Source organism: Diuraphis noxia, unplaced genomic scaffold (genome assembly GCF_037042655.1).
Source record: "Diuraphis noxia isolate RWA-SAM2 unplaced genomic scaffold, SU_Dnox_SAM2 contig0003, whole genome shotgun sequence".
Lineage (NCBI taxonomy): Eukaryota > Metazoa > Arthropoda > Insecta > Hemiptera > Aphididae > Diuraphis > Diuraphis noxia.
In genome coordinates, this window is record NW_028301713.1 from 42,587,320 (window position 1) to 42,608,369 (window position 21,050).

The 21,050-nt window shown below is 29.6% G+C and overlaps 3 protein-coding genes across 3 annotated transcripts; 1 reads left to right on the forward strand and 2 right to left on the reverse strand.

Moving 5' to 3' along the window:
* The first annotated feature begins 1,474 nt into the window (after positions 1-1,474).
* Positions 1,475-20,389, forward strand: SPARC (secreted protein, acidic, cysteine-rich). Its single transcript, XM_089224751.1, has 8 exons — positions 1,475-1,632; positions 13,798-13,896; positions 15,147-15,303; positions 18,842-18,957; positions 19,019-19,165; positions 19,261-19,463; positions 19,895-20,042; positions 20,107-20,389. The coding sequence occupies exons 2-8, from the start codon at positions 13,813-13,815 to the stop codon at positions 20,152-20,154; spliced, it is 903 nt and encodes a 300-aa protein (XP_089080877.1). The 5' UTR covers positions 1,475-1,632; positions 13,798-13,812; the 3' UTR covers positions 20,155-20,389.
* Positions 4,840-7,959, reverse strand: LOC149057394 (uncharacterized). Its single transcript, XM_089224302.1, has 7 exons — positions 7,107-7,959; positions 6,775-6,861; positions 6,554-6,640; positions 6,337-6,423; positions 6,121-6,207; positions 5,353-6,032; positions 4,840-5,239 (listed from the first exon to the last, which is right to left on the reverse strand). Exons 1-7 carry the CDS (start codon positions 7,291-7,293, stop codon positions 4,970-4,972), a joined length of 1,485 nt encoding a protein of 494 aa, XP_089080428.1. The 5' UTR covers positions 7,294-7,959; the 3' UTR covers positions 4,840-4,969.
* Nadk2 (NAD kinase 2, mitochondrial) lies at positions 16,292-18,842 on the reverse strand. The gene is made up of 3 exons (XM_015520504.2): positions 18,557-18,842; positions 18,203-18,467; positions 16,292-17,060 (listed from the first exon to the last, which is right to left on the reverse strand). Exons 1-3 carry the CDS (start codon positions 18,836-18,838, stop codon positions 16,477-16,479), a joined length of 1,131 nt encoding a protein of 376 aa, XP_015375990.1. The 5' UTR covers positions 18,839-18,842; the 3' UTR covers positions 16,292-16,476.
* Positions 20,390-21,050: the final 661 nt, after the last annotated feature.

Here is a 21,050-nt window from a genome sequence, read left to right on the forward strand (position 1 = left end):
AGTTAATAGATTTAATCTATTCTGTGGTCGAACTAGCGGTAGTTTATAATAATATAATGTACATTGTATCCAGGCTCTGATTTACGCATGTGCAGGCGGTGCACTAGCACAGGGCCCCTTCCCATTCCATACTTTGCTACCATAAATAAAAGATATTTTTAATAAGTAATAACTAATAACTAATAAAATGTCTATTATAATTATAAATAAATGGATTGAACTTTTTATTGTTAAATATGTACCTATCATTTTTTTTTTTTTGTTAAAAAATGACCCCAAAGTTTATAGTGCACCAACCCACAAAATATGCATTTATATGCAAAATTAAAATTGGTCTACGGATTCAATAAAGTCTGAATCGCCGACATTTCAAACCATTTTATAAGTGCATGTGCTTAGTATCACCATGCAAATGCATAAAATTCGTCTCTAGTTATGACTCTAGCCTATAATTAGGTAGGTACTAAACATGGATTTAGAAATTAGTGAAGCTTTCGAATCAAAAATTGATTTCGTAGTGTGCAAACAAGTTATCTTTTTGGTGTTTATGCACAATCCAGTACGGCAGTACCGCCTAATACATTTGATAAATAAATACCCGAAAAAGTATGTAGGTGTTATAAATATCTTATTCATAGAGGATGGTATAAACGGGTAGTGCCGGCCCCGACGGCTGACAGTAGAATACTGGGCCGTTCACCTCCCAGTCCGCCCCTGCCTAAAATAACCTAAAAATTATATAAACATAAATTTTTATTTCATATATTCTAAATTCATATTTGAACGTAATAATTTTGTTATAATTCAAAAAATATCATAGATGTGGCTTTGTGGGTATATGAAATACATTATTTTATTTTATAAGCACAATGACATTTTGAAACGTAATTTTTTTTACCAAAAATTGATTTAAATACCTACTGTAGTAGATACTAACGCCTTATCGTAAAATAAATTACTTTAATCACTATAATATATTAATGAAATTAATGCCATCAAATATACTTTAAATATTTCTAATATCTTAAATACTTTAAGTAATTTAAATATAATGGGCTCATAGACCGTCTTCAATTAGAATTGGGTTTTGTTTAGATACATTGATTTTATATCACTGAAAAAAAAATAGTTAGGTAATTCATTTAAAAAAAAAAACAACAACTTTACTATTTATATTATATAGTTTTAATATATAACTAATTGCTTGAAAGTAATCGTTATGGCTTACGATATTGCTGTTACGAATAAAACGTGATTATTATCGTGCTTTATATAATACTAAACCTATAATACTTTACTTTTTAAATGTTATTAATTATTATTTTACATATTTATTGGTAATTTGAATAATAATTATTGTTGTTCGTTGCTTTCCATGTCTAAGTTTACAATATAATCGTTTACAATTAGTGATCAACAGAGAGAGCTGAAGTTCAACAATGTATATATATATACCATTTGGCATTTATCAATGTAATGTGAATATAATGTACAAACGGATGAAACACACTTCCGTTTCTGACTATAGTTCATTGTGGATAGTGAGTATGATATGTATTTATGCGCTCTTATGAAATAAATTATTTGGTTGGATTGCAGTAACTACTAATCGATCTAAGTCTAATACAAAAAGTAAGTTATTATCATTTTTAGGAAATATTTTTTTTTAATATTTATAATACGATTATAAATTATAGGTTTATTTTATTATTTTTGTTATCCGTAAACCATTATTACCTATATATTTTACCTACCTGAATAATATTATATAATTATAATATTGAAATATTTATCACTTTTAATCATAAATTGAAATTAACTAAATAAGTTTATTATGTACAGAATTAGGATACATTTTTTTAGTCATGGATATTTATTTTTACCTTATTGGCTATTAATATTTTAATTAGGTATAATTTTATCACACAAAATAAATATTATATATAATTCTCAACTCCGGTTGGTTTCTAATTTTTTTTTTTCTTAATCTATCCATCAATCGTTTTCCGTTTTGTTTCGGTTTAAATATGTTATGAAAGTATAGGTATCTGCAAACAGCGCTGGATAGACAAAGTAGCGGTCCACCGAATTTTAGTTTTTTAATCAGCCTAAAAGGCCCATTTTTAAATGAATATTTCTAAATTGACCTAGATTTTATACGCAGCGTACCGAGGTAAATAAACGTATTTAAATTTGTAGTAGAAAATAATTGCCTAAACACTTACGATTGGCCTTTTTTTTAGCGGCCTACTGATATTTTCTCAGTAAGCACGCCGCTTCAATTTGGGCCTGCCTGTGAAAAATCCGTAAAAATCGGATAATTCATTTCAAAACCTTTCCCAAATAAACAGACTACAGACAGCCAAATGTATCTGAGATACCGAATAAAAAAGCGCTTTATTATGTTGTGGGTTATAAATTTAGTTTCTAATTTTTATATATATAGTTAATACATAACTTTTTAATTTATTTTTTTTACCAGAAAATAACTAGGTGGGAACGGGTTGAACACGATTGCATACGTTTATCCTTTTTGGCAACACGATTGCATATGTTTGTAAATGGGTTAAAAGTAGATTTAAGAAAAAAAAATAAACACGATTGCGCATGAAATTGTATGCTGCAACGTTGTAAAATTAAGTAATTTCATAGTATTAATAAATAATATAATATAATATAATAATAATATAATATAATATAATAATAATATAATAAATATCGAATACATTTAAAGTTCTAAAATAGTTAATAAAAAAACCAATAGTAAAAAACGATATTTCGTTATATTTTATATCATTAACAATAAGTTAGGTAATAAAGGCGATAAAAGTGATGAAACGCAATGTGTTTATAAACTTTTTCTAATTCACTCGAATAGTCATATGCAAAATATGCAAAAACAGGAAATCTTACAGTAGAAATTGACAAAAAAAAACCCCATCAAAATCAGCAGATACCTAATACAAAATTATCGTAATAGTATTAGTATATACTATATTATACCATTTATACCTACCTATATATTATTGCTGTAATTGTGCGGCGTTGTATCAGCGTAATCATCGGCCTATTTACTTAATCTATAGATTTATAATTTACATGATAATTCGATTGACAAAAATATAATTTCATAAAATTAGACAGATTTTAGCAAAATAAAATGTTTAATTTGACTTTTGAGTTCTTTGTATCATGAAACACATTTTTACTGTTTATCACAATAGGTACTGCCACCCGTACCCGTGTTTTTAATTTGTGCTTCTATTTTTTTATTTATTTGGATACCTAAACAGTGGACCACCACGTTATAATACAAGAAAACACAATACACAATATAATATATAATATTGATACAATGACACACTATTCAAAAAAAATGTCTATATAATATGATTTATTACAATATATACCTAATTTGTCGAGTAAAATATTAGGAAGTAATAAATAAAATATATTAATACCATTATATTACATTATACATATTATTGTTAACTATGAAGAAGCTTCATATCGATGTGTCTGATATATTATATTATTCAATATTATTATTATTCTGTTTATATTATATCCAACTACCTAACAGCATATTAAGTCTAAATTCCGATAAAAATGCTACAGATAACTTTTTCCGGTATGGGGTCACATAGATAAATATTATTATCTAACATTTTTAAGATAAAAAATATATAATGTTCTGGTGAAAAAAGTAATAATTATGAATATAGAAAAAAAACATATTATGTCCGGCACAGATTATTTATAATAGTAGGTAGGTATTCGAATATATATATATATATATAATGTGGCCAATATGGGTAGAAACGTCTGTATTATAGAACTGTTTTCATTTTAATAATTTCGTAATAGAAATGAATAACTATAGGTACGACATTATTAAATAATAGCAGGTAATAATTATAATATTTAAATAACAACATTTTAGCAAAATAAATTATGGAATATAAAAACATGTTTAAAACCTTTATGATTAATACATAGTTAATCGATAGTTGGCTTAATATCGGGTATCATAGGTGTATTACGTAAACAAATACAATGATAAATAAGTAATAACTGGTTTTATTATAGGTGCATGCATTTACATAATAATGATAATAATATTGTCTAAAATGTAGGTACTTTATGTCGTTTCTAGGTCTTAGGATATCGAGTTTTATTGTAATAGTAATTTCGAAGTTCAATAGGTATGTATGTAGGTACCTAAACATTTCTGCGGGATATTAAATAAATTATTACATAAATAGTATAGGTAACTATGGTAATAAAATAGAAATTTTTTTGTATAACCTACCTTCATACATCTTGCTGAATTTAATAATATTTGAAATCATTTTTGAATGGACAATAATGATACATATCATCATGTTAACTCCATTATGAGTTATAATGTAGGTATTATTAGTTTTGATGACTTGGATTCTAATTAAATCGCGTTGTCAGAGTATTTTTTCATAAGGAAAAAAATATTGTGAAATGAATTAACCCAATTAAATATGATTAAATACCCAACTATTAATGTTAATGATAATAAACGATAATTACTGAATTGTTATTACTCTTAGGCAGTGGCGCCGAGTTCATTAAAAAAAGGTGGTTCAACTCTCCCCAAAGACCACCCACCCACCCACAAAACTAAACCACACAAAACCGCTCGCTTCGCTCGCGAATCACATACACTTTACTTATCAAACAACTGTATTTATGAAATTAAATGAATTTATCTAATTCAATAAACCTTACTGTTTAGTATTTACAAACATTTTGATACCATATTATTAGCATACATTTATAGGATGATAAATATATTTTACCTCTTAATTCTTATCAATCTATTATTTATTATATAAGTATAAACCTTAATAGGTACATAAATATGAAAACATTTAGAGATTTTTATTCATAAAATAAAAAATAAAAAATATACCGGTAGGTACCATAATACCAAACATTAGGTTAGATGTTTTGATAATACAGATGTAGTACTGGCAAACTCATCTACAACTTGATTATGATCTATATCAATATCAGATTCGCAAGAAATAATCATTAACTGCTCCAAGCGGTCCTGACTAATTGTTGTCCTCAATCGGTTTTTAACGATTTTTAATTTAGAGAACGTCCGCTCTGGTGTTGTGCTAGACACTGGTAGTGTACATGCGATTTGAAGAGCCATGTATAAGGTCGGGAAAATGCTCTGTAATCCGGAAGTATGACATACCTATAAATTACAATAATTTAGAGTTACTATATTATATAATTTATTTTTTGCTCTTATCCAGCAAAAATATTTAGGTCTAAATAGGGAATGTAAATAAATAAATTAGTAACAACCTTAAATACGTGAAGAAGTGTTCCCAAATTTTGGCTACTGTTTCTTCCATGTATTTGAAGACGGTCCATATAAACAGCCAAGCTAGGAGAAAATTTACATAAAAGTTTTACCAAGTCTTTAAAATTGCCTTTTATTTGCTCAGACCACCCTTCTCGATGACCCCGAAATGGTAAAGAATGTTGTCCAAGAAACAGTGTTATATCAATTAAAATATGAACTATTTCACGATTTTCTGCTACTTGATTTCTTTTACTTGCATACATTTGTGGAAGAACAGCCATTGATGAACATTTCATTTTCACAACAATTGAAGCATTGATATGAACTTCTGTTTTTTCATGTACACTTATATCCGTAAGACGTTGCCACGCATGAAATCCATCAAAGGTCCAAGATTTTTGAGCATTTTTCCCAAAGAACATGCAGTGTAAACAATAAAATCGTTTACTACTCAGAGAATAGCTCAACCAATCTCTCCAAAGGCGACTACCATTTGGCAAAGATTTATAATACTGGTTACTATTAAAACGATGTCCATGCTCTTGAGGAAAATTTCCACCAGGAAGTTCATGCTTCTCAGGCTGAAATGGTTTGCGAATTAAAGACATTTTTTCTTCAATTGATAAATTCTTTACCAAAGTAAACAACTTTGGATCATATGATAAAATGTTTGGCCGTTCTGTAATAGGGTAATACATTAAAAAAATAGATATTTAAAGTTGTTTTGTTACAATTAAAATAATATTAATATAAACATTTGTACCTACCAGTTTCATTTAAACAACTCGACTTAGACATAATCTGTTCTACTGGCTCATTACAATTAACACTGGAACTTGGATCATCAGTGAATACTATAATACATATAAACAAAATAAACTTATTATTTTTTAAAAAATCTAGTATTACTTATTTAATTTTCTATAATTGTTATTCGTTTGTATTTATCAAAGAAACAGTATTGAATAATTGTTTGTACCTACCAGTTTCATTTAAACAACTCGACTTAGACATAATCTGTTCTACTGACTCATTACAATTAACACTGGAACTTGGACCATCAGTGAATACTATAATACATTTAAACAAAATAAACTTATTATTTTTAAAAAAATCTAGTATTACTTATTTAATTTTCTATAATTGTTATTCGTTTGTATTTATCAAAGAAACAGTATTAATTTAAATATTTGTACCTACCAGTTTCATTTAAACAACTGGAGTTGGATATAATCTGTTCTACTGGCTCATTACAATTAACACTGGAACTTGGATCATCAGTGAATACTATAATACATTTAAACAAAATAAACTTATTATTTTTTTAAAAATCTAGTTACTTTTTTCATTTTCAATAATTGTTATTTGTTTATATATATTAAGGATTAAGGAAACAGTATTGAATAAATGTTTGTACCTACCAGTTTCTTTTAAAGAACTCGACTTAGACATAATCTGTTCTACTGACTCATTACAATTAACACTGGAACTTGGACCATCAGTGAATACTATAATACATTTAAACAAAATAAACTTATTATTTTTAAAAAAATCTAGTATTACTTATTTAATTTTTAATTATTGTTATTTGTTTGTATAAATATATTAAGGATTAAGGAAACAGTATTGAATAATTTTTTGTATCTACCAGTTTCTTTTAAAGAATTTGAGTTATTTTATATTATAGATTTATATTATAAATTGGTTTAAATTCAAAAACTATGTATCCAAGTTAAACTTAGTAGGTACTTACCAATAGAATAAGAATAATTTGTTCCTGTATTCACTTGAACTGTAATCGGTGTAGGAAAAAATGAAGATATTGAACGAGAAGAAATTTTGGTTTTTCGTACTTTACAGTTGTCTAAATGTCTTTTCCAGTTAGTGATATTTAGCTGCTCTCGTTTTTTTCCACAAACGCACATACACTTTTCCGACATATTAAGTTTTTTATATAAACAAGAAGTTATAAAAGTAAATTATGAATATAAAATATTGTAATGTAGTATCTATATAGAAGGTAGTCGCTACTAAGGTAGAGCAATATTCAAAAATGTATAAATAAAATCAAACTTTTAAATTCAAGTAGGAAAAAATGTATCATTAATTTGTAAATAGGTACAACACTTCACATTTCACAGTACACAAATAAAAATAACTAATAAGGACATCAGTAATTACCAACTGGCAACTGCACAAAATATGAACAAATAACAATGTTCAATATACACTGTAATCCGTGTTGGTATAAATTTTCGATTTATGATTAGTCGTAGGTCGTAAGCCGTAGCCCGCATATTGATACGAATACGGAATAACCACAATAATAATATTATTATTAGGTATGCATTTGTAGGTGTAGGAACGGTTTGGATCTTAAATAAATAATACTACAACGTATTATTTAGACACACACGTTTATTATCCGAATCGTAATATATACATATATAAATATTGTCACTGCGTACGACGTTGACGGCGGTCCGGCTAAAGCTGTCGCCGGCGTCACCGCCGCTGGCCGGGCCGGCGGCCGTGCCGCAGGCGGCGGCCAGACCGGTTGTCGGTCGCGATCTCGCGGACGTCGATAGAGACGCCGCGGTCGTTGCGATAACGACCGCGACACATTTATCAGTTTTATCGCAGTCTAAAAATATCTTGTCATTTTTATATTATTGCGTCGTCGTCGTCTCATGACACATACAATAATATTGTATACGCCATATTATACATTTATACGGTATACTGTATAGTACTATAGTGTATACCTACGTGCTAATAACATGGTGGTGCGACTGGACGGTGTTATTGGATTTAAAGATAATTTAAGATTTTTGCCCGATTTCGATTTTTGACCAACGATAGTCAATAAATAATCCCACAATACCTACATAATGTTCAATCAAACTATGAAGTATTCAGTATTGAATTATCAGACTATATAGACTAATAGAGTCCATGAATCATGAGTCAATATTTTGGCCACATACTTTAATATTTTATCCATAACTATCCATACGCTAACGTAAGTGTTATAATAATAATATAATAATGCAATACCTTATACCTACCTAGGTTACAGGTAAACAGGTAATATGTTGTAACTGGTAACTGCTTAACGCTTAAGTAGTTAAGTGCCTAGTACCTACTTAAATACTTTATACTTAGTATAGTAAAAGAATTAACTATCTTGGTTCAATATTTTTACTTACCTACCCAAGACCCACACAACCCACCCACCCACCCACCCACCCATAATTTTAGGTGGTTCAAATGCACCACCTTAAGTGCGTACTCGGCGCCACTGCTCTTAGGGTTTTAATTGAAGCAATTGCAGTGCTCATTTACATAAACAATGAGTTACTAAATTATTATATAAGCATTTAAAAATATATTATATATGAATATGAGCAATATAATTAATCTATTAATGATTATCTTACGAAAATATTCATGGGTGGACATTTCATTGAATTTTTTGGGAGATGGACCATATAGGACCATTATTACCTATATAATACCTATTATCTAAAGCATTGTTTAGCCAACACGCTACACCATTTATATTATTTGTAAAAAGTTCATTGTATATGGTTGTATACAAAAATAATTTTTTGGGGGGGGAGGGGCTGAGCCATTTGAAATTCGGAAGCATCCCAGCCATGTATGCTAATTATTTATTTGATGTGATTCTAAATTTACAAAAACAATTTGAAAATATTATAGTAATTATATTATTAATCCATCAACATCTTATGAAAAATTGGAAAAATCATCGGAGTACTTATAGGCTATAATATATAGATACCTATAATAAATACTAAAGATGATAATTACAATTATTATAATATTACGTTATTACACCCATTTCACTTTTGTAAAAACAATTTTTAAGGACTAGTATTCTCAGAGTAGATATGTAATACAGTATCATCATACATTTTATTCATTTTAGTAACGCAATAATAACCTACTCCTTCAAATTTTGATTCATCCAAAAAACTAATCTGCTTATTAAAAGAACGTCCCACCTTTATGTGTTGTTTCCTTCTTACGGACGTACAACTACATAACACATTTTCGTCACCAACTTCAAAGTAAATTAAATTTTTAAATGCTCATAACTTACTTAAAAATAATAATAATAGAATCCTATGTGGAGTTCTAGTTAATATTCTTACCTTTCAATTTCAATTTTATAATAGGTCAATTCACTCTTAATACCAAAACTAATACCACACTATATTGAATTTGGAGAACAAAAATTTGGTATCGTACGTGTGTACGATGGATATAACAGTGGGTTCATCGAGGTCCTCTTAAGTCTTAACTATCAGTGGCGTAATTTGGCCATGTTTGTGGGGGGGGGGGGGATAAAATATTTTAACATTTTACCTATACAGCTATACCCCCCTCTCATAAAAAAAAATAAAAAGTATTTATTATAAGCACCTTTCAGAATTCAGAGTAATATAATATGTACACATGAGGCATGGAATAAATTCCGATTAAGTGTACAAATCGATAAGTTATTTTTAGTTCAATAGCACTACGGAAAAATATTAGGATAGGATAAGATAGGACAGATATGACAATAGTCTTTCGATCGTCGTCGATCCACGATAAAATAATACTTTACTGCTCGGTGGTTTATTTTTGTACCACTACACAATGCATAAACAAACTCAAAACTTACACACAACATATTCATATTGCAATAGTGATACTTATAAACTTGCGTGGCTGCATTTAAAACGAACTAGGTACGAAGTATTTATGTACAACTAGCATAAAGGATTTGTTTTTTTTGTATTATTTCTATAAAGTATAAAATATAGGCTATTTATAATAATATTAATTCGCCGAGGTATTTGATTTCAATACATTACATTTATATAAAAAAAAAAATAATAATATTATTAGATAAAGATATGTAGTTAATCAATCTTAAAAAAAAGGTCATGGGGGGATACTACACCCAAATCCCCCCCCCCCGTAATAACGCCACTGTTAACTATTGTGTTGCGGCAATTAAAGAGTGGTGTGTTAAGGAAGGTTGAAGTTAGCCAGGTTAGGGACCAAAACTAATTAGACAACCAACAGCTAAAATTACTGACAAAAGACTAATTATTTTATCATGTAAGAAATCACAAGATGAGAAATAATTGCAACGTTAACTAGTACATGAATAGGTTATTAATTTTGTAAATGGACAAAATACATGTATTGACGAAATTCCGTGGCAAACAACAATACGACCGTGCGAAGCATAGAGCGTGCTCTGAGCTAGACTGGTTGACGGCTGCGCGTGAGGGTGACCAAAAAGCCGCGACAGTAGGTGACCATAGTAAACGTTGCTACAGGAATTGTGGGGTGAAAGTCACCACATTACTCCCCCCCCAATGAAATGAAAGCGAACGTGTTTCTTTTGGGATGATGGTGATTGGGCTACTTCGCTAACCGCGTAGGTGTGGTCGCGGGTGGGTTGTCGTTGAGGATGAACGCAGGCTTTAAACGATCCACGGAAATCCACTGCTGCTTCAACTGCGTTTGAACCTTGAACACCTTCTCTCGGCGGTACAGAACGGCGTAAGGTCCGTCATAGCGAGATTGAAGTGGAGCCAGTGGAGGGCGTTTGGCATCGACGCGCACGAACACATGGCTGAAAGACAACAGCTGGCGAGGAACGAAAACTGATGGACGTTCGTGGTTCGTGCCAAGCGTTGCTTATATGTAGGACTGCATTTGTGATCGCTCCGATTTGAGTAGTTCGAAGGGTTCCTTAATCGAGGGTGTAGAAATGTGGAAAAACTCACCGGGCAACAGTAGTGTTGTACCGTAAATAAGTTCCACGGGCGAAAACCCAAGCTCCGGTTTGACCAAATTACGAAAGGCGAGAAGGATGATGGGTAACCGTAGTATCCATTGCGGAGAATCGTAAGCTGTAAGTGCGGTCTTCAATGGACGGTGAAACTTCTCTACCAACCCGTTAGCCTGGGCGTGATACGGTGAACTTCGAAGGCGTTGAATCCCAAACGACGTCATCAGCTGGCCGAACAAGTCTGATTCAAATTGCCTATCCTGGTCGGTTAGGTTAGGTCTGGTGGTAATCAAATCGGGAACTCCAAACCTGGCAATCCACTGCGTCACGAGGAGTTGGGCGGAAATATTTTTTATTGGCCAAGTTTCTGGCCAACGAGTGAACTGGTCAACGCACATCAAAATATTCTGGTAATCGCGTGACGGAGGTAGCGAACCGACCAAATCAATGTAAATATGCCAGAATCGGAGGTCTGGCGGTGCGAAAGGGGCGATCGGAAAAATGGTGCGTCTGTGCAGTGTGCTCCTTACTTCTTTGGCAGTTTAGACAACACCTTGTCTAAGCTCGGATTTTTCGTCACATACCTGGCCAACAATACCGACTAGTCGGTTAGATTAGGTTAGGTCACGTTGATACCTGGATGCGCCTGACTGTGGAGTGCGGTGACAATGTTGCGTCGATGTATGGCTGGCAAGTATATGGGCGGACTATATCGTACGCGGTGTCGACATAGACCTAGGCTAGCCATGTTCGGTTTTCTGAGGTATCAAACAACACGAAGAAGGAACGGAACCGTCTAATAATCTTTGTAAATCCGAATCGAGTGTTTGATCGGCTGCGACTGCCTTAAATTGGGAAGCGTAGTGTTGTTGCATACGACCTCCAATATGGACAGCGCGGGTACCGTTGATGTGCTCAACAGCGTGAACGAACTCGGCCAAAAAGTTTATCCTGGCGTGACTGTCTATCGCTATGTTTACCTGTTGTTGTTGTAAACATGTACATTGTATACAACAAAGGTTTGTGATCGGTACGAAGGGCGGTCGTCCTGCCCTCGATAGTTTGAAGGAAATGTTTGACAGCTTAATAGGCCGTGAGCAGTTCCCGGTCATAGGTGCTGTAGCGGGTTTGCGCGGACGACAATAATTTACGAGAGAAAAATCCTAACGGTTGCCATATACCGTCCGTACATTGTTCCAGGACCGCTCCTGTCGCCGTGCTAGAAGTGTCGGTGCTCAATCTCAACGGTGTGTCATGTCTCGGATGAACGAGTGTTACCGCGTCTGCTACAGCTTGTTTGCACTTTTCGAAAGCTTAGCGGGCGTCTTGATTCCAAACCAGCGGACATTTTTCTGTATCGCAGACGCGAGCGCGTCTACAACGCGCGGGAATTGTACTTGAGCGGCGTGTGGGATGACCCATAGATTTTTAAATACTAATAGTAATTAGGTACCTTTTAGTAATTATCTAATTAAAAATTTCATAAATCGGGATATTAATAGTCATTATTATTAAAAGAGAAAACTGGGGGTGAGCATACTTGATGAAGTACCTCTTTATAGATATATTTACAATGCTAATCCAAATAGTAATGACTAATGGGTTGAAGTGTGATCAAAAATTTAAGTTGCTAAAGATTTGTAACGTGATAACCAGAATTATGAATTATGATTTTAATAATAGCCTATATAACTGCCAACATATTAATCATGGTTGACACCATGTCTAATAAAATGTATATTATGCATCTATACAGCGATGTAATTTTGTAGAACATGCATGTCAAACGTGAATTAGTAACGGGATCAAAAATATTAAATATAATACCTAGCACTTATGCGGACCACACGAAAAATATGTTGAAAAAAAAATAGTTTTATATAAATTTCACTGAGAAAGTACTCAAAAATGTAAAATGTAGGTATAAGTATAACATAATATACTAATACATATTATGTACCTATATAACCTATACCAAATAAATCTCTCTAATATATTTGTGACATAAAATGAAAATTATACCAATTTTCGCTTAATTTTCCAATGATCACAAAGGACTTTTTCCTGTTACAGAAGATTAATCATAGCAACTTACCTACATCCTTTGTTTTCCGATTTAAATAAAAAATAACTTCCATGATTAGGGACGGCTCAGTATTTTCTACTGAGAGTCTGAGACCGAAATTTAATATTTTAAGCACACTTCGGGTATTGGATTATAGTTCTACCCATGGCCTAGTGTCCTTATAGTTATAGTGTTATAGCCTATGTAGGAACCTATATTTAGTTATTTTCATAAATCATAGGTTTATCTATTGATATTGAATGAAAAAACAAGTTATTATTATGCATGGAATACTTTTTGATTGTTTGGAATCGAAACTCCCCTTCGCTCATTTCGATGTCAAGAATGTTAGCCCCCTGAAATTTTAATGGTTCCGTAAGCACAAAATTATAAATTACAATTATAAACTGATCAAATCTACAAAGTGACATAGTACCAATCTAAATGTTATGTCATAATATATATGTGCTATTGATTAAAATATATTTTAATAATTTGTTTAAAAATCTAAGTAATAATGAAATTGGTAGCAATAATTAAAAAAAATGTTCATTTTTTTAGGACTAAACTGTCAACATGGTTCAGTTCAAGGATTTTGTTATCCGGGTGTTGGTATTGTTTATTCTTTTCGAGTGTTCATTGGCATTAGAAGAAAAACCAGTATGAATTATAGTTTTATTCTTAGTTGAGGAATGCATGCTTAATATATTTGTACTTTTTTTAATTATTTAATGTACCTACATTTGACATGAATTGCCACATCGATTTGTCATTATTAATGATTCATCAATTAGTTTTATTGGAAATTCAAGTGGGTACCTAATTGTACTATTGGCTGACGCTGAAAAGATAAAAAAAAATTTGTAAATATTTTTATCAAATTTTCTATAGTACCTACCTATTACAACTTTGGTATTTTTTTATTATAACAACGACAATATATTTTAACAATAATATTAACTAATAAAGTAACCTTGTATGTACGTATTATCAGTGGTGGACTGAACTTAAATTTTAAATGACGCAATTTCATATTCAAATATATACCACACGGCTACCGTCAATACCAAATTCGTAAAATACGCTGTATAAGTCTAGTACATAGAATATAGATAGTAGTTTATTTACTTATAAAAAGTTAGCATGTAATTCGACGTCACTAACACGGGGGTACCACCTCCTTTAAAAAGTTGACGCAGCTGCGTCAAACTTAACCCCTTCAGTCCGCCACTGCGTATTATTATTTATTATAATATTCAGGTCTTAATAATAAATTCTAAAAATAGCTAATCTTGTGAAAAGTTTTTAAACATGACAAATTTTCAAAGTTGTTTATAGGAACCTACATAAAATATTGAATAAATTAAAAAAAAAATTATTTTGTATGATACATCAATAAAAATGTCTTCATACTTATAAACAATCTTATTTGTTATATTAAGCCTGTTTTTTTTATAACTTAAATTGTAAAAAAAAAATGCTGTAAAAAATAATAAGTTGATTCTTTTTGGTATAATGAATGTTTACCGTTAAAATAATCAACCCAGTACTATTTAGTTCTATGCACAGTGTCAAAAATGTAAATAATTTTTAAGATAACGGACAGGCTCTAACTGAGAATTTTTTAAATACCTATAGGTACCTACTTATACTTCATATTTTTTAATGGGTTTAGCTTACCTAAGCCAAGTCCCCTTTTTTTTCTATTGTCTATGTTAAGTTTTTATTAGTGGCCACATAACATTAAGTTGATTTATACCTAGTACCTATTTATTTTATTCATTACATTAGTTGCCTCTTATGAGTTTATTCCTAAAATTTTGTTCAACGATAATTGTCACTTAAATTAGAACAACTTTTTTCAAATTGTTTAGGCTTAATATCTTATTTTATTTACTAATTGTCAATAGAGGAAGACTAAAAAGTGGATGAGAAATAGAATTGATAATTTGCCAAAAAATGTCATGGAAGATGTTTTGGTTAAGACTTTGGAAGGCGATAGAAAATTTGATGAGGGATCATCTCAGGCTAATCAACTTCAACCTTTGGAAATGACTAATCAACAAAGTAATTATTTTTATCTATTATGTTTTTAAAAACAAAAATAACTTATGATCAGTGATATTTTAAGTGAATTTTTGCAATCACCCTTTCTCTCCTAACATGGAGGCTACTCATATTGAGGAGTGTAGCTGTGTAGCATATAAGATATCTGTGTATAAACACGTTATAAAAAATAATTGTAATTTGTATTATCATTTAAAACAGTAAATACCTAACAGTGCACCCAGTGGCGTGGCGAACATCTTTCAAACCCTGAGCAAATTATTTATACAATGACCCCCCCCCTCAACCATAAAGGCATAATTTTCTGTATACAAATTTTGAATGTTTGTTCTAGGGCTAAGCAATTGCATTAGGTAAACGTCTTTCACCACGCCACTGAGTGCACCTATCACATTAATGTAGAAAACTGCTTGGTTGTAGTTTATTTTTTATTGGTACAATGGTACTGACATAAAAAAAAAAATCATAATCTAATATTTAAATTTTAAATTGTTAATCAATAATAAAAGTACCTATACATAGTTCATAGATGTAATAATGTTAACCTGTAAATTGTAACAATATTTTGTAATATTCATACCTAACCATAATTTAAAATAATTTATGGATATAAGCTTAATTTATACCAACGATTATATTATTATTATTATTATTATTTTATCATATTATCCAATTGATAATAAGAAATTATTACCAAAGTTTTACTAAAAAGTTCATAAGTGCACATTTAAAAAAATTGTAGCTTCAAACACAATTTTTTTTTATTAAAAAAAAATAGGACAATTCTAGAACATAGAATTCTTAGCGTTTTATTTAAATGCAAAATTTACTTTTGAATAATTACAATTTTATGTTCATTTTTATCCTTAGTATACAAAATTTAATTAAATCATATTAATTATCTAAATATTTATTTACTATGCATAACATCTTAATTCTATAAATAATATAATTAAGTATATAACAATAATTTAATCAAAATAACTTTCTTGGCTCTGATATTCTATTTGTATAAAATATTTTTAAAAAAGTTTAGTACAATGATATTTTTAAAATATATTTTTTTTTGTCACAATTAATATTAATTACATTTTTATTCTTTATTTTTATAATTAAAATTGTATTAAAATATCACAATCTTGAGAATAGTTAAAACTGTATAAAAATTATTTTTTAGTCTACATTAATCATTACTGACTTAATTGAATCTTCAGGTCTTGAAGTTAAAATAGCTTTTGTACCTTTAGGAAAAACATATATTAGAAATCCATCTAGTATTATACATCCTTCTTCACAGTGGGTTTCTACTTCAGCCTGTTTTATTTTATCAGACTTAATTAATTCATCATTTGACTGCCAAAGAGATCTCCCTGTTGGTTCTCTTATAGTGTACTGTAAATATTCTAAATCTGGCCTATAAACTAGATTTTTGTTATACTCATTAGCTATTTTTATGCATTCTTGTTCTGATACTTCACAAAATTTGAGACTTAAAATCTTTTTAATTTCATTAGCACTAATTTTATTTAATGCATAACTCCATGCACTTGATCCAGTTCCAGTACTTATACACAGTCCTGATGATTTTATTTTTATGGGCATATTACCATCAAATTTGCACTCCATTTCAGAAGTACGTCCTGGCATTTTATCACCAATAAATACCTCATTAAGTGCCAACATGTCATGTGATGAATGAGAATCTGGCCTAGTTTTAACAAAATCTTGATACATATTTAATGGTGGTTCCATTTTTTCTAAAAATATATAAATAAAATTATTAAGGAAGAGAAGTTATTGCATTTGCATCTTTCTTTTTATATTCTTATTAGTGCCGTAACTAGGCATTGGCAAGGTGGGCAGTGGCCAAGGGCGCAGTTTAAAATAATCGCGCTAGGGGCGCAATTTTTATTTCATATAAATACTAAAAATTCATTATTAATAATTTATAACATTGGTTGCCAAGGGCGCACATAAAGCTAGTTACGGCACTGATTCTTATACTGATAAATTTAAATAAATTTTTTACATTGCAAATTAAATTATTTTTAAATAATTTAAATAATATTTATCTTTATATATTATATGAATTGTAGTATTGTACATATTTATAAAGTTCATCAAAGGTCATAATTCAATGAAAATAAACATAATGTTCATTCTTTTCAATTATGTTTTTTCACACTAGCAGAAACTGTACAATCCCAAACCAAATATGTTCTACTCATTTAAGAATTATTTATAGGTCAAGAGAGAAAATAATATATTTACAATATAGGTACCATATTAAATTAATGATGGTAAAAAAAAAAAAAACAATTCAGGATTAATAACTATTATTTATTTTTTAAAAATGTTGAATGAAGACATTGCCAGACAGGGATACTATGCTAGGATGGGAGTTGCTAAAAATTTGGGCTGCTTGAATAAATATGGAAAGATTTAATAAAAGTATGTTGTTATTCTAATTGTATGAATAATAATACTTTTAATAATAATTGTATCCAGTAACCAAAGAATAATAAGAAAAAAGGTAAAAATACCTAACAAAGTGTTAAACAAAATAAAAAATCTTTGGGATATTATATTTGGACTAAATTTTCTGTTTCCCCAACACTGATGTTTATTCCTAGTCAATTCCTGTTGCCAGTGTCCACCAATGTAGAGTAAAATTTCCACATAAAATAATATGTAATACAATAACAGATGGTAAAATACTTGTCCAATGTTATAATTTAAGCAAGTAAAAAATAATGTTTTTATTTACATTTTTTCTAGAGAAAATTTCAAAATTTTGATATTTTTCAGAGCAGTAATGAAATAATTCGAAATTATAGCACCACCTTCCAAAACATTATTGAACAATTTATTTATTTTTTAAAATGTTATAGATTCTTACTTTTGGTACTTTTCATTGAAACTCTAATTCTTCTTCTGTCAATAAAAAAAAAATTTTGTTTTTCTAATGTATCAAAAGTGTTCTGTATATTTCGGGAACAAATATCTGGTAAACATAAATAACCAAGTGATGAACTTGGATTAGAATTAATTCCAACAACTGGTGTTTGATTATTTTGAACATAACTGGACATAACCAGAAACGTTCCATCACCACCGATAGCAATCAGAACATCAGCCCAAGATACTGCTGCAGTATTAATATCCTAAAAAATAAAAAAATTGTATCATCTAAAATATATATTTTTGGATGATTTTTTTTTAATATATATTGTTTCATTGATTTAAAAGTTACCTTGAGATTAATTATTTTCGATTCAACATCCAAGCGGTTAATGGCAGCAGTCACCTCTTTTACAATACTGTAGTGTTCATTATGCGATTCCAAAATAGTTTTCAAGTTAGCACCTTGGTTACTTAATTGGTTCAGCAGTTGTTTTTCTGATACATTAGGGTGTTCAAGCCTTTCACGTTCAACTCTAGTATATTTTGCTACTAACAACACTTTTTTGCCTTTCCATAATTGCATATATCTGCGTCCGATACACATTTGTTTGAATGTTTTTTTGATAATCATTAGGTCCTTGTCAAAAAAAGCACTGTGGTGCTGGACGTGTTTGCAAGTTGACTGAAGATGGAGAAGCAGAATGTGTTTGTATTTCAGATTGTCCTGTTGAAACAGAGGATAGAAGAAAGGTGAAATTAACATAATAACATAACATTATAATGATTTTTTTTTTCAATCTTGTATTTCTAGGTTTGTTCAAATTATAATCAAACATGGGGTTCTGATTGTGAAATTCACAGAATGCGTTGCAACTGTGAAGAAAAATCAGAAAAATGTAGTAATCCAGAATTTAGTCACCTACATGTGGAATATTATGGAGCTTGTAAACAATTGTCAGTAAGTTATAATAATTAATAATGTCGACAAACTGTAATAGTAGTAGCCAGTAGGACTATTTAACTATTCATGATATATTTGTTATGGATACTTAGGCGTGTTCTGACTCAGAAATGGAAGATTTCCCAAGGAGAATGAGGGAATGGCTTTTTCACATTATGCAAGACTTAGCAGATAGAGAAGAATTAAGCCCCCATTTTAAAAATAAGATGAATGATGCAGAAACTAATATGACAAAACTTTGGAGTAATGCTGCTGTTTGGAAGTGGTGCGATTTAGATGGTTATCCACATGATAGGTTAGATGACAAAACGTATTATTAATTTATTGACAAATAAATACAAAAAAGAGTTGATATTATTATTGTTTCATTAAAATATAAATTGGGAGTATAATATTTTGATACAATAATTATGATTATTTTTATTGTTCTATGGTAAAATTTAAATTTCCATGCTTATAAAATTTACAAATCTTAATCGATTTAAAAAAATAAACAACATTTAATATATTTTATTATATTTTATATCTAAGAGTAAGAATATTTTGTTTTTATTCAATATTGTATTGTATTATACGGAGTATTATATATATTATTTTTAAAGTAAAATACTAAAATCTTTTTGAGAAAAAAAAATACTAATTTAAGTATTTAAATATCTACATTCTTATTACATTGATTGAATATTTTGTGAATATATATAAAATATTTACATTTACATTTTTTAGAGCGGTATCGAGACACGAATTGTTTCCAATTAGAGCACCACTTATGTATTTAGAACATTGTATTGCTCCATTTTTAAACAAATGTGATGCAAATTCAGATCACATGATCACACTTGAAGAATGGGGAAATTGTTTGGAAATACCTAAAGTGAGTAATATTAAATTACAATAGATATATATAACTTCTAATGGCATTTTAATTGTTATTACAGGAAATACTAGAGGACGAGTGTGATGACTTACGCCAAGAACTAAATTAATACAAACATTTAATTAAATGTTAATTATTCAACTTGAAACATGTAATACATTTTAATTGTGAATTATAATATCTTTTAGTATGCACATTTATGTGATAGAATTATATAAATGCATTGCAAATTGCAATACCTATTTTATATTATATTTGTATACTGAGTAAAATATTTTAAATATAATTAAGTATTGGCATTATAGAAGTATAATTTAGTTGAATGATTAAAAACCTTTTAATAAGTTGCACTATGAAAAGTTATTTATATTTATAAGTTAACTACAACTTAATATAGGTAGGTAGTTACCTACTCTTCATCACCATATTATTCATAATTTATATTAACAGTATTATTATTTATAAGGTAAAACATACAAAACTGAATATTGAGGCGACTATATGTGAACTATTTTAGTGGTGCCTAGTAGTGATATTAACTTTTTTTTTAATGTAGCAACTACCTTAAATAAATACATAACCGATACCTACCAATCACAATGAAAAACTTTTGATTAAAACTACATGAATAATGAACATTTAAATAATTATAACTGTACCTATATGGTTACATGTATAAGTTTTACAATACCATTATATTATATACAAATCTCATACATAAATGACAAATACTGAAGATACAAAATTTAAATTTAAGTTTGTGTGTTGGTTACCCAAAACGAATAAATAAATATAGAATATGTAGGTACTTAGAAAATTACCTCAGAAGGTACCTAATTAATAACTACTTTTTGAGAATTAAAAAATAAATTAACAATGGTACTACGTCCATGTACCTAAAGTTAAATGTTAATTAGCTACTTTTTTTTATTAAATATAAACACGAGATGTCGTTTTTGAATGGTTTTAGTTTAATGAGATCAGCCAACAACTAATTATTGTTCA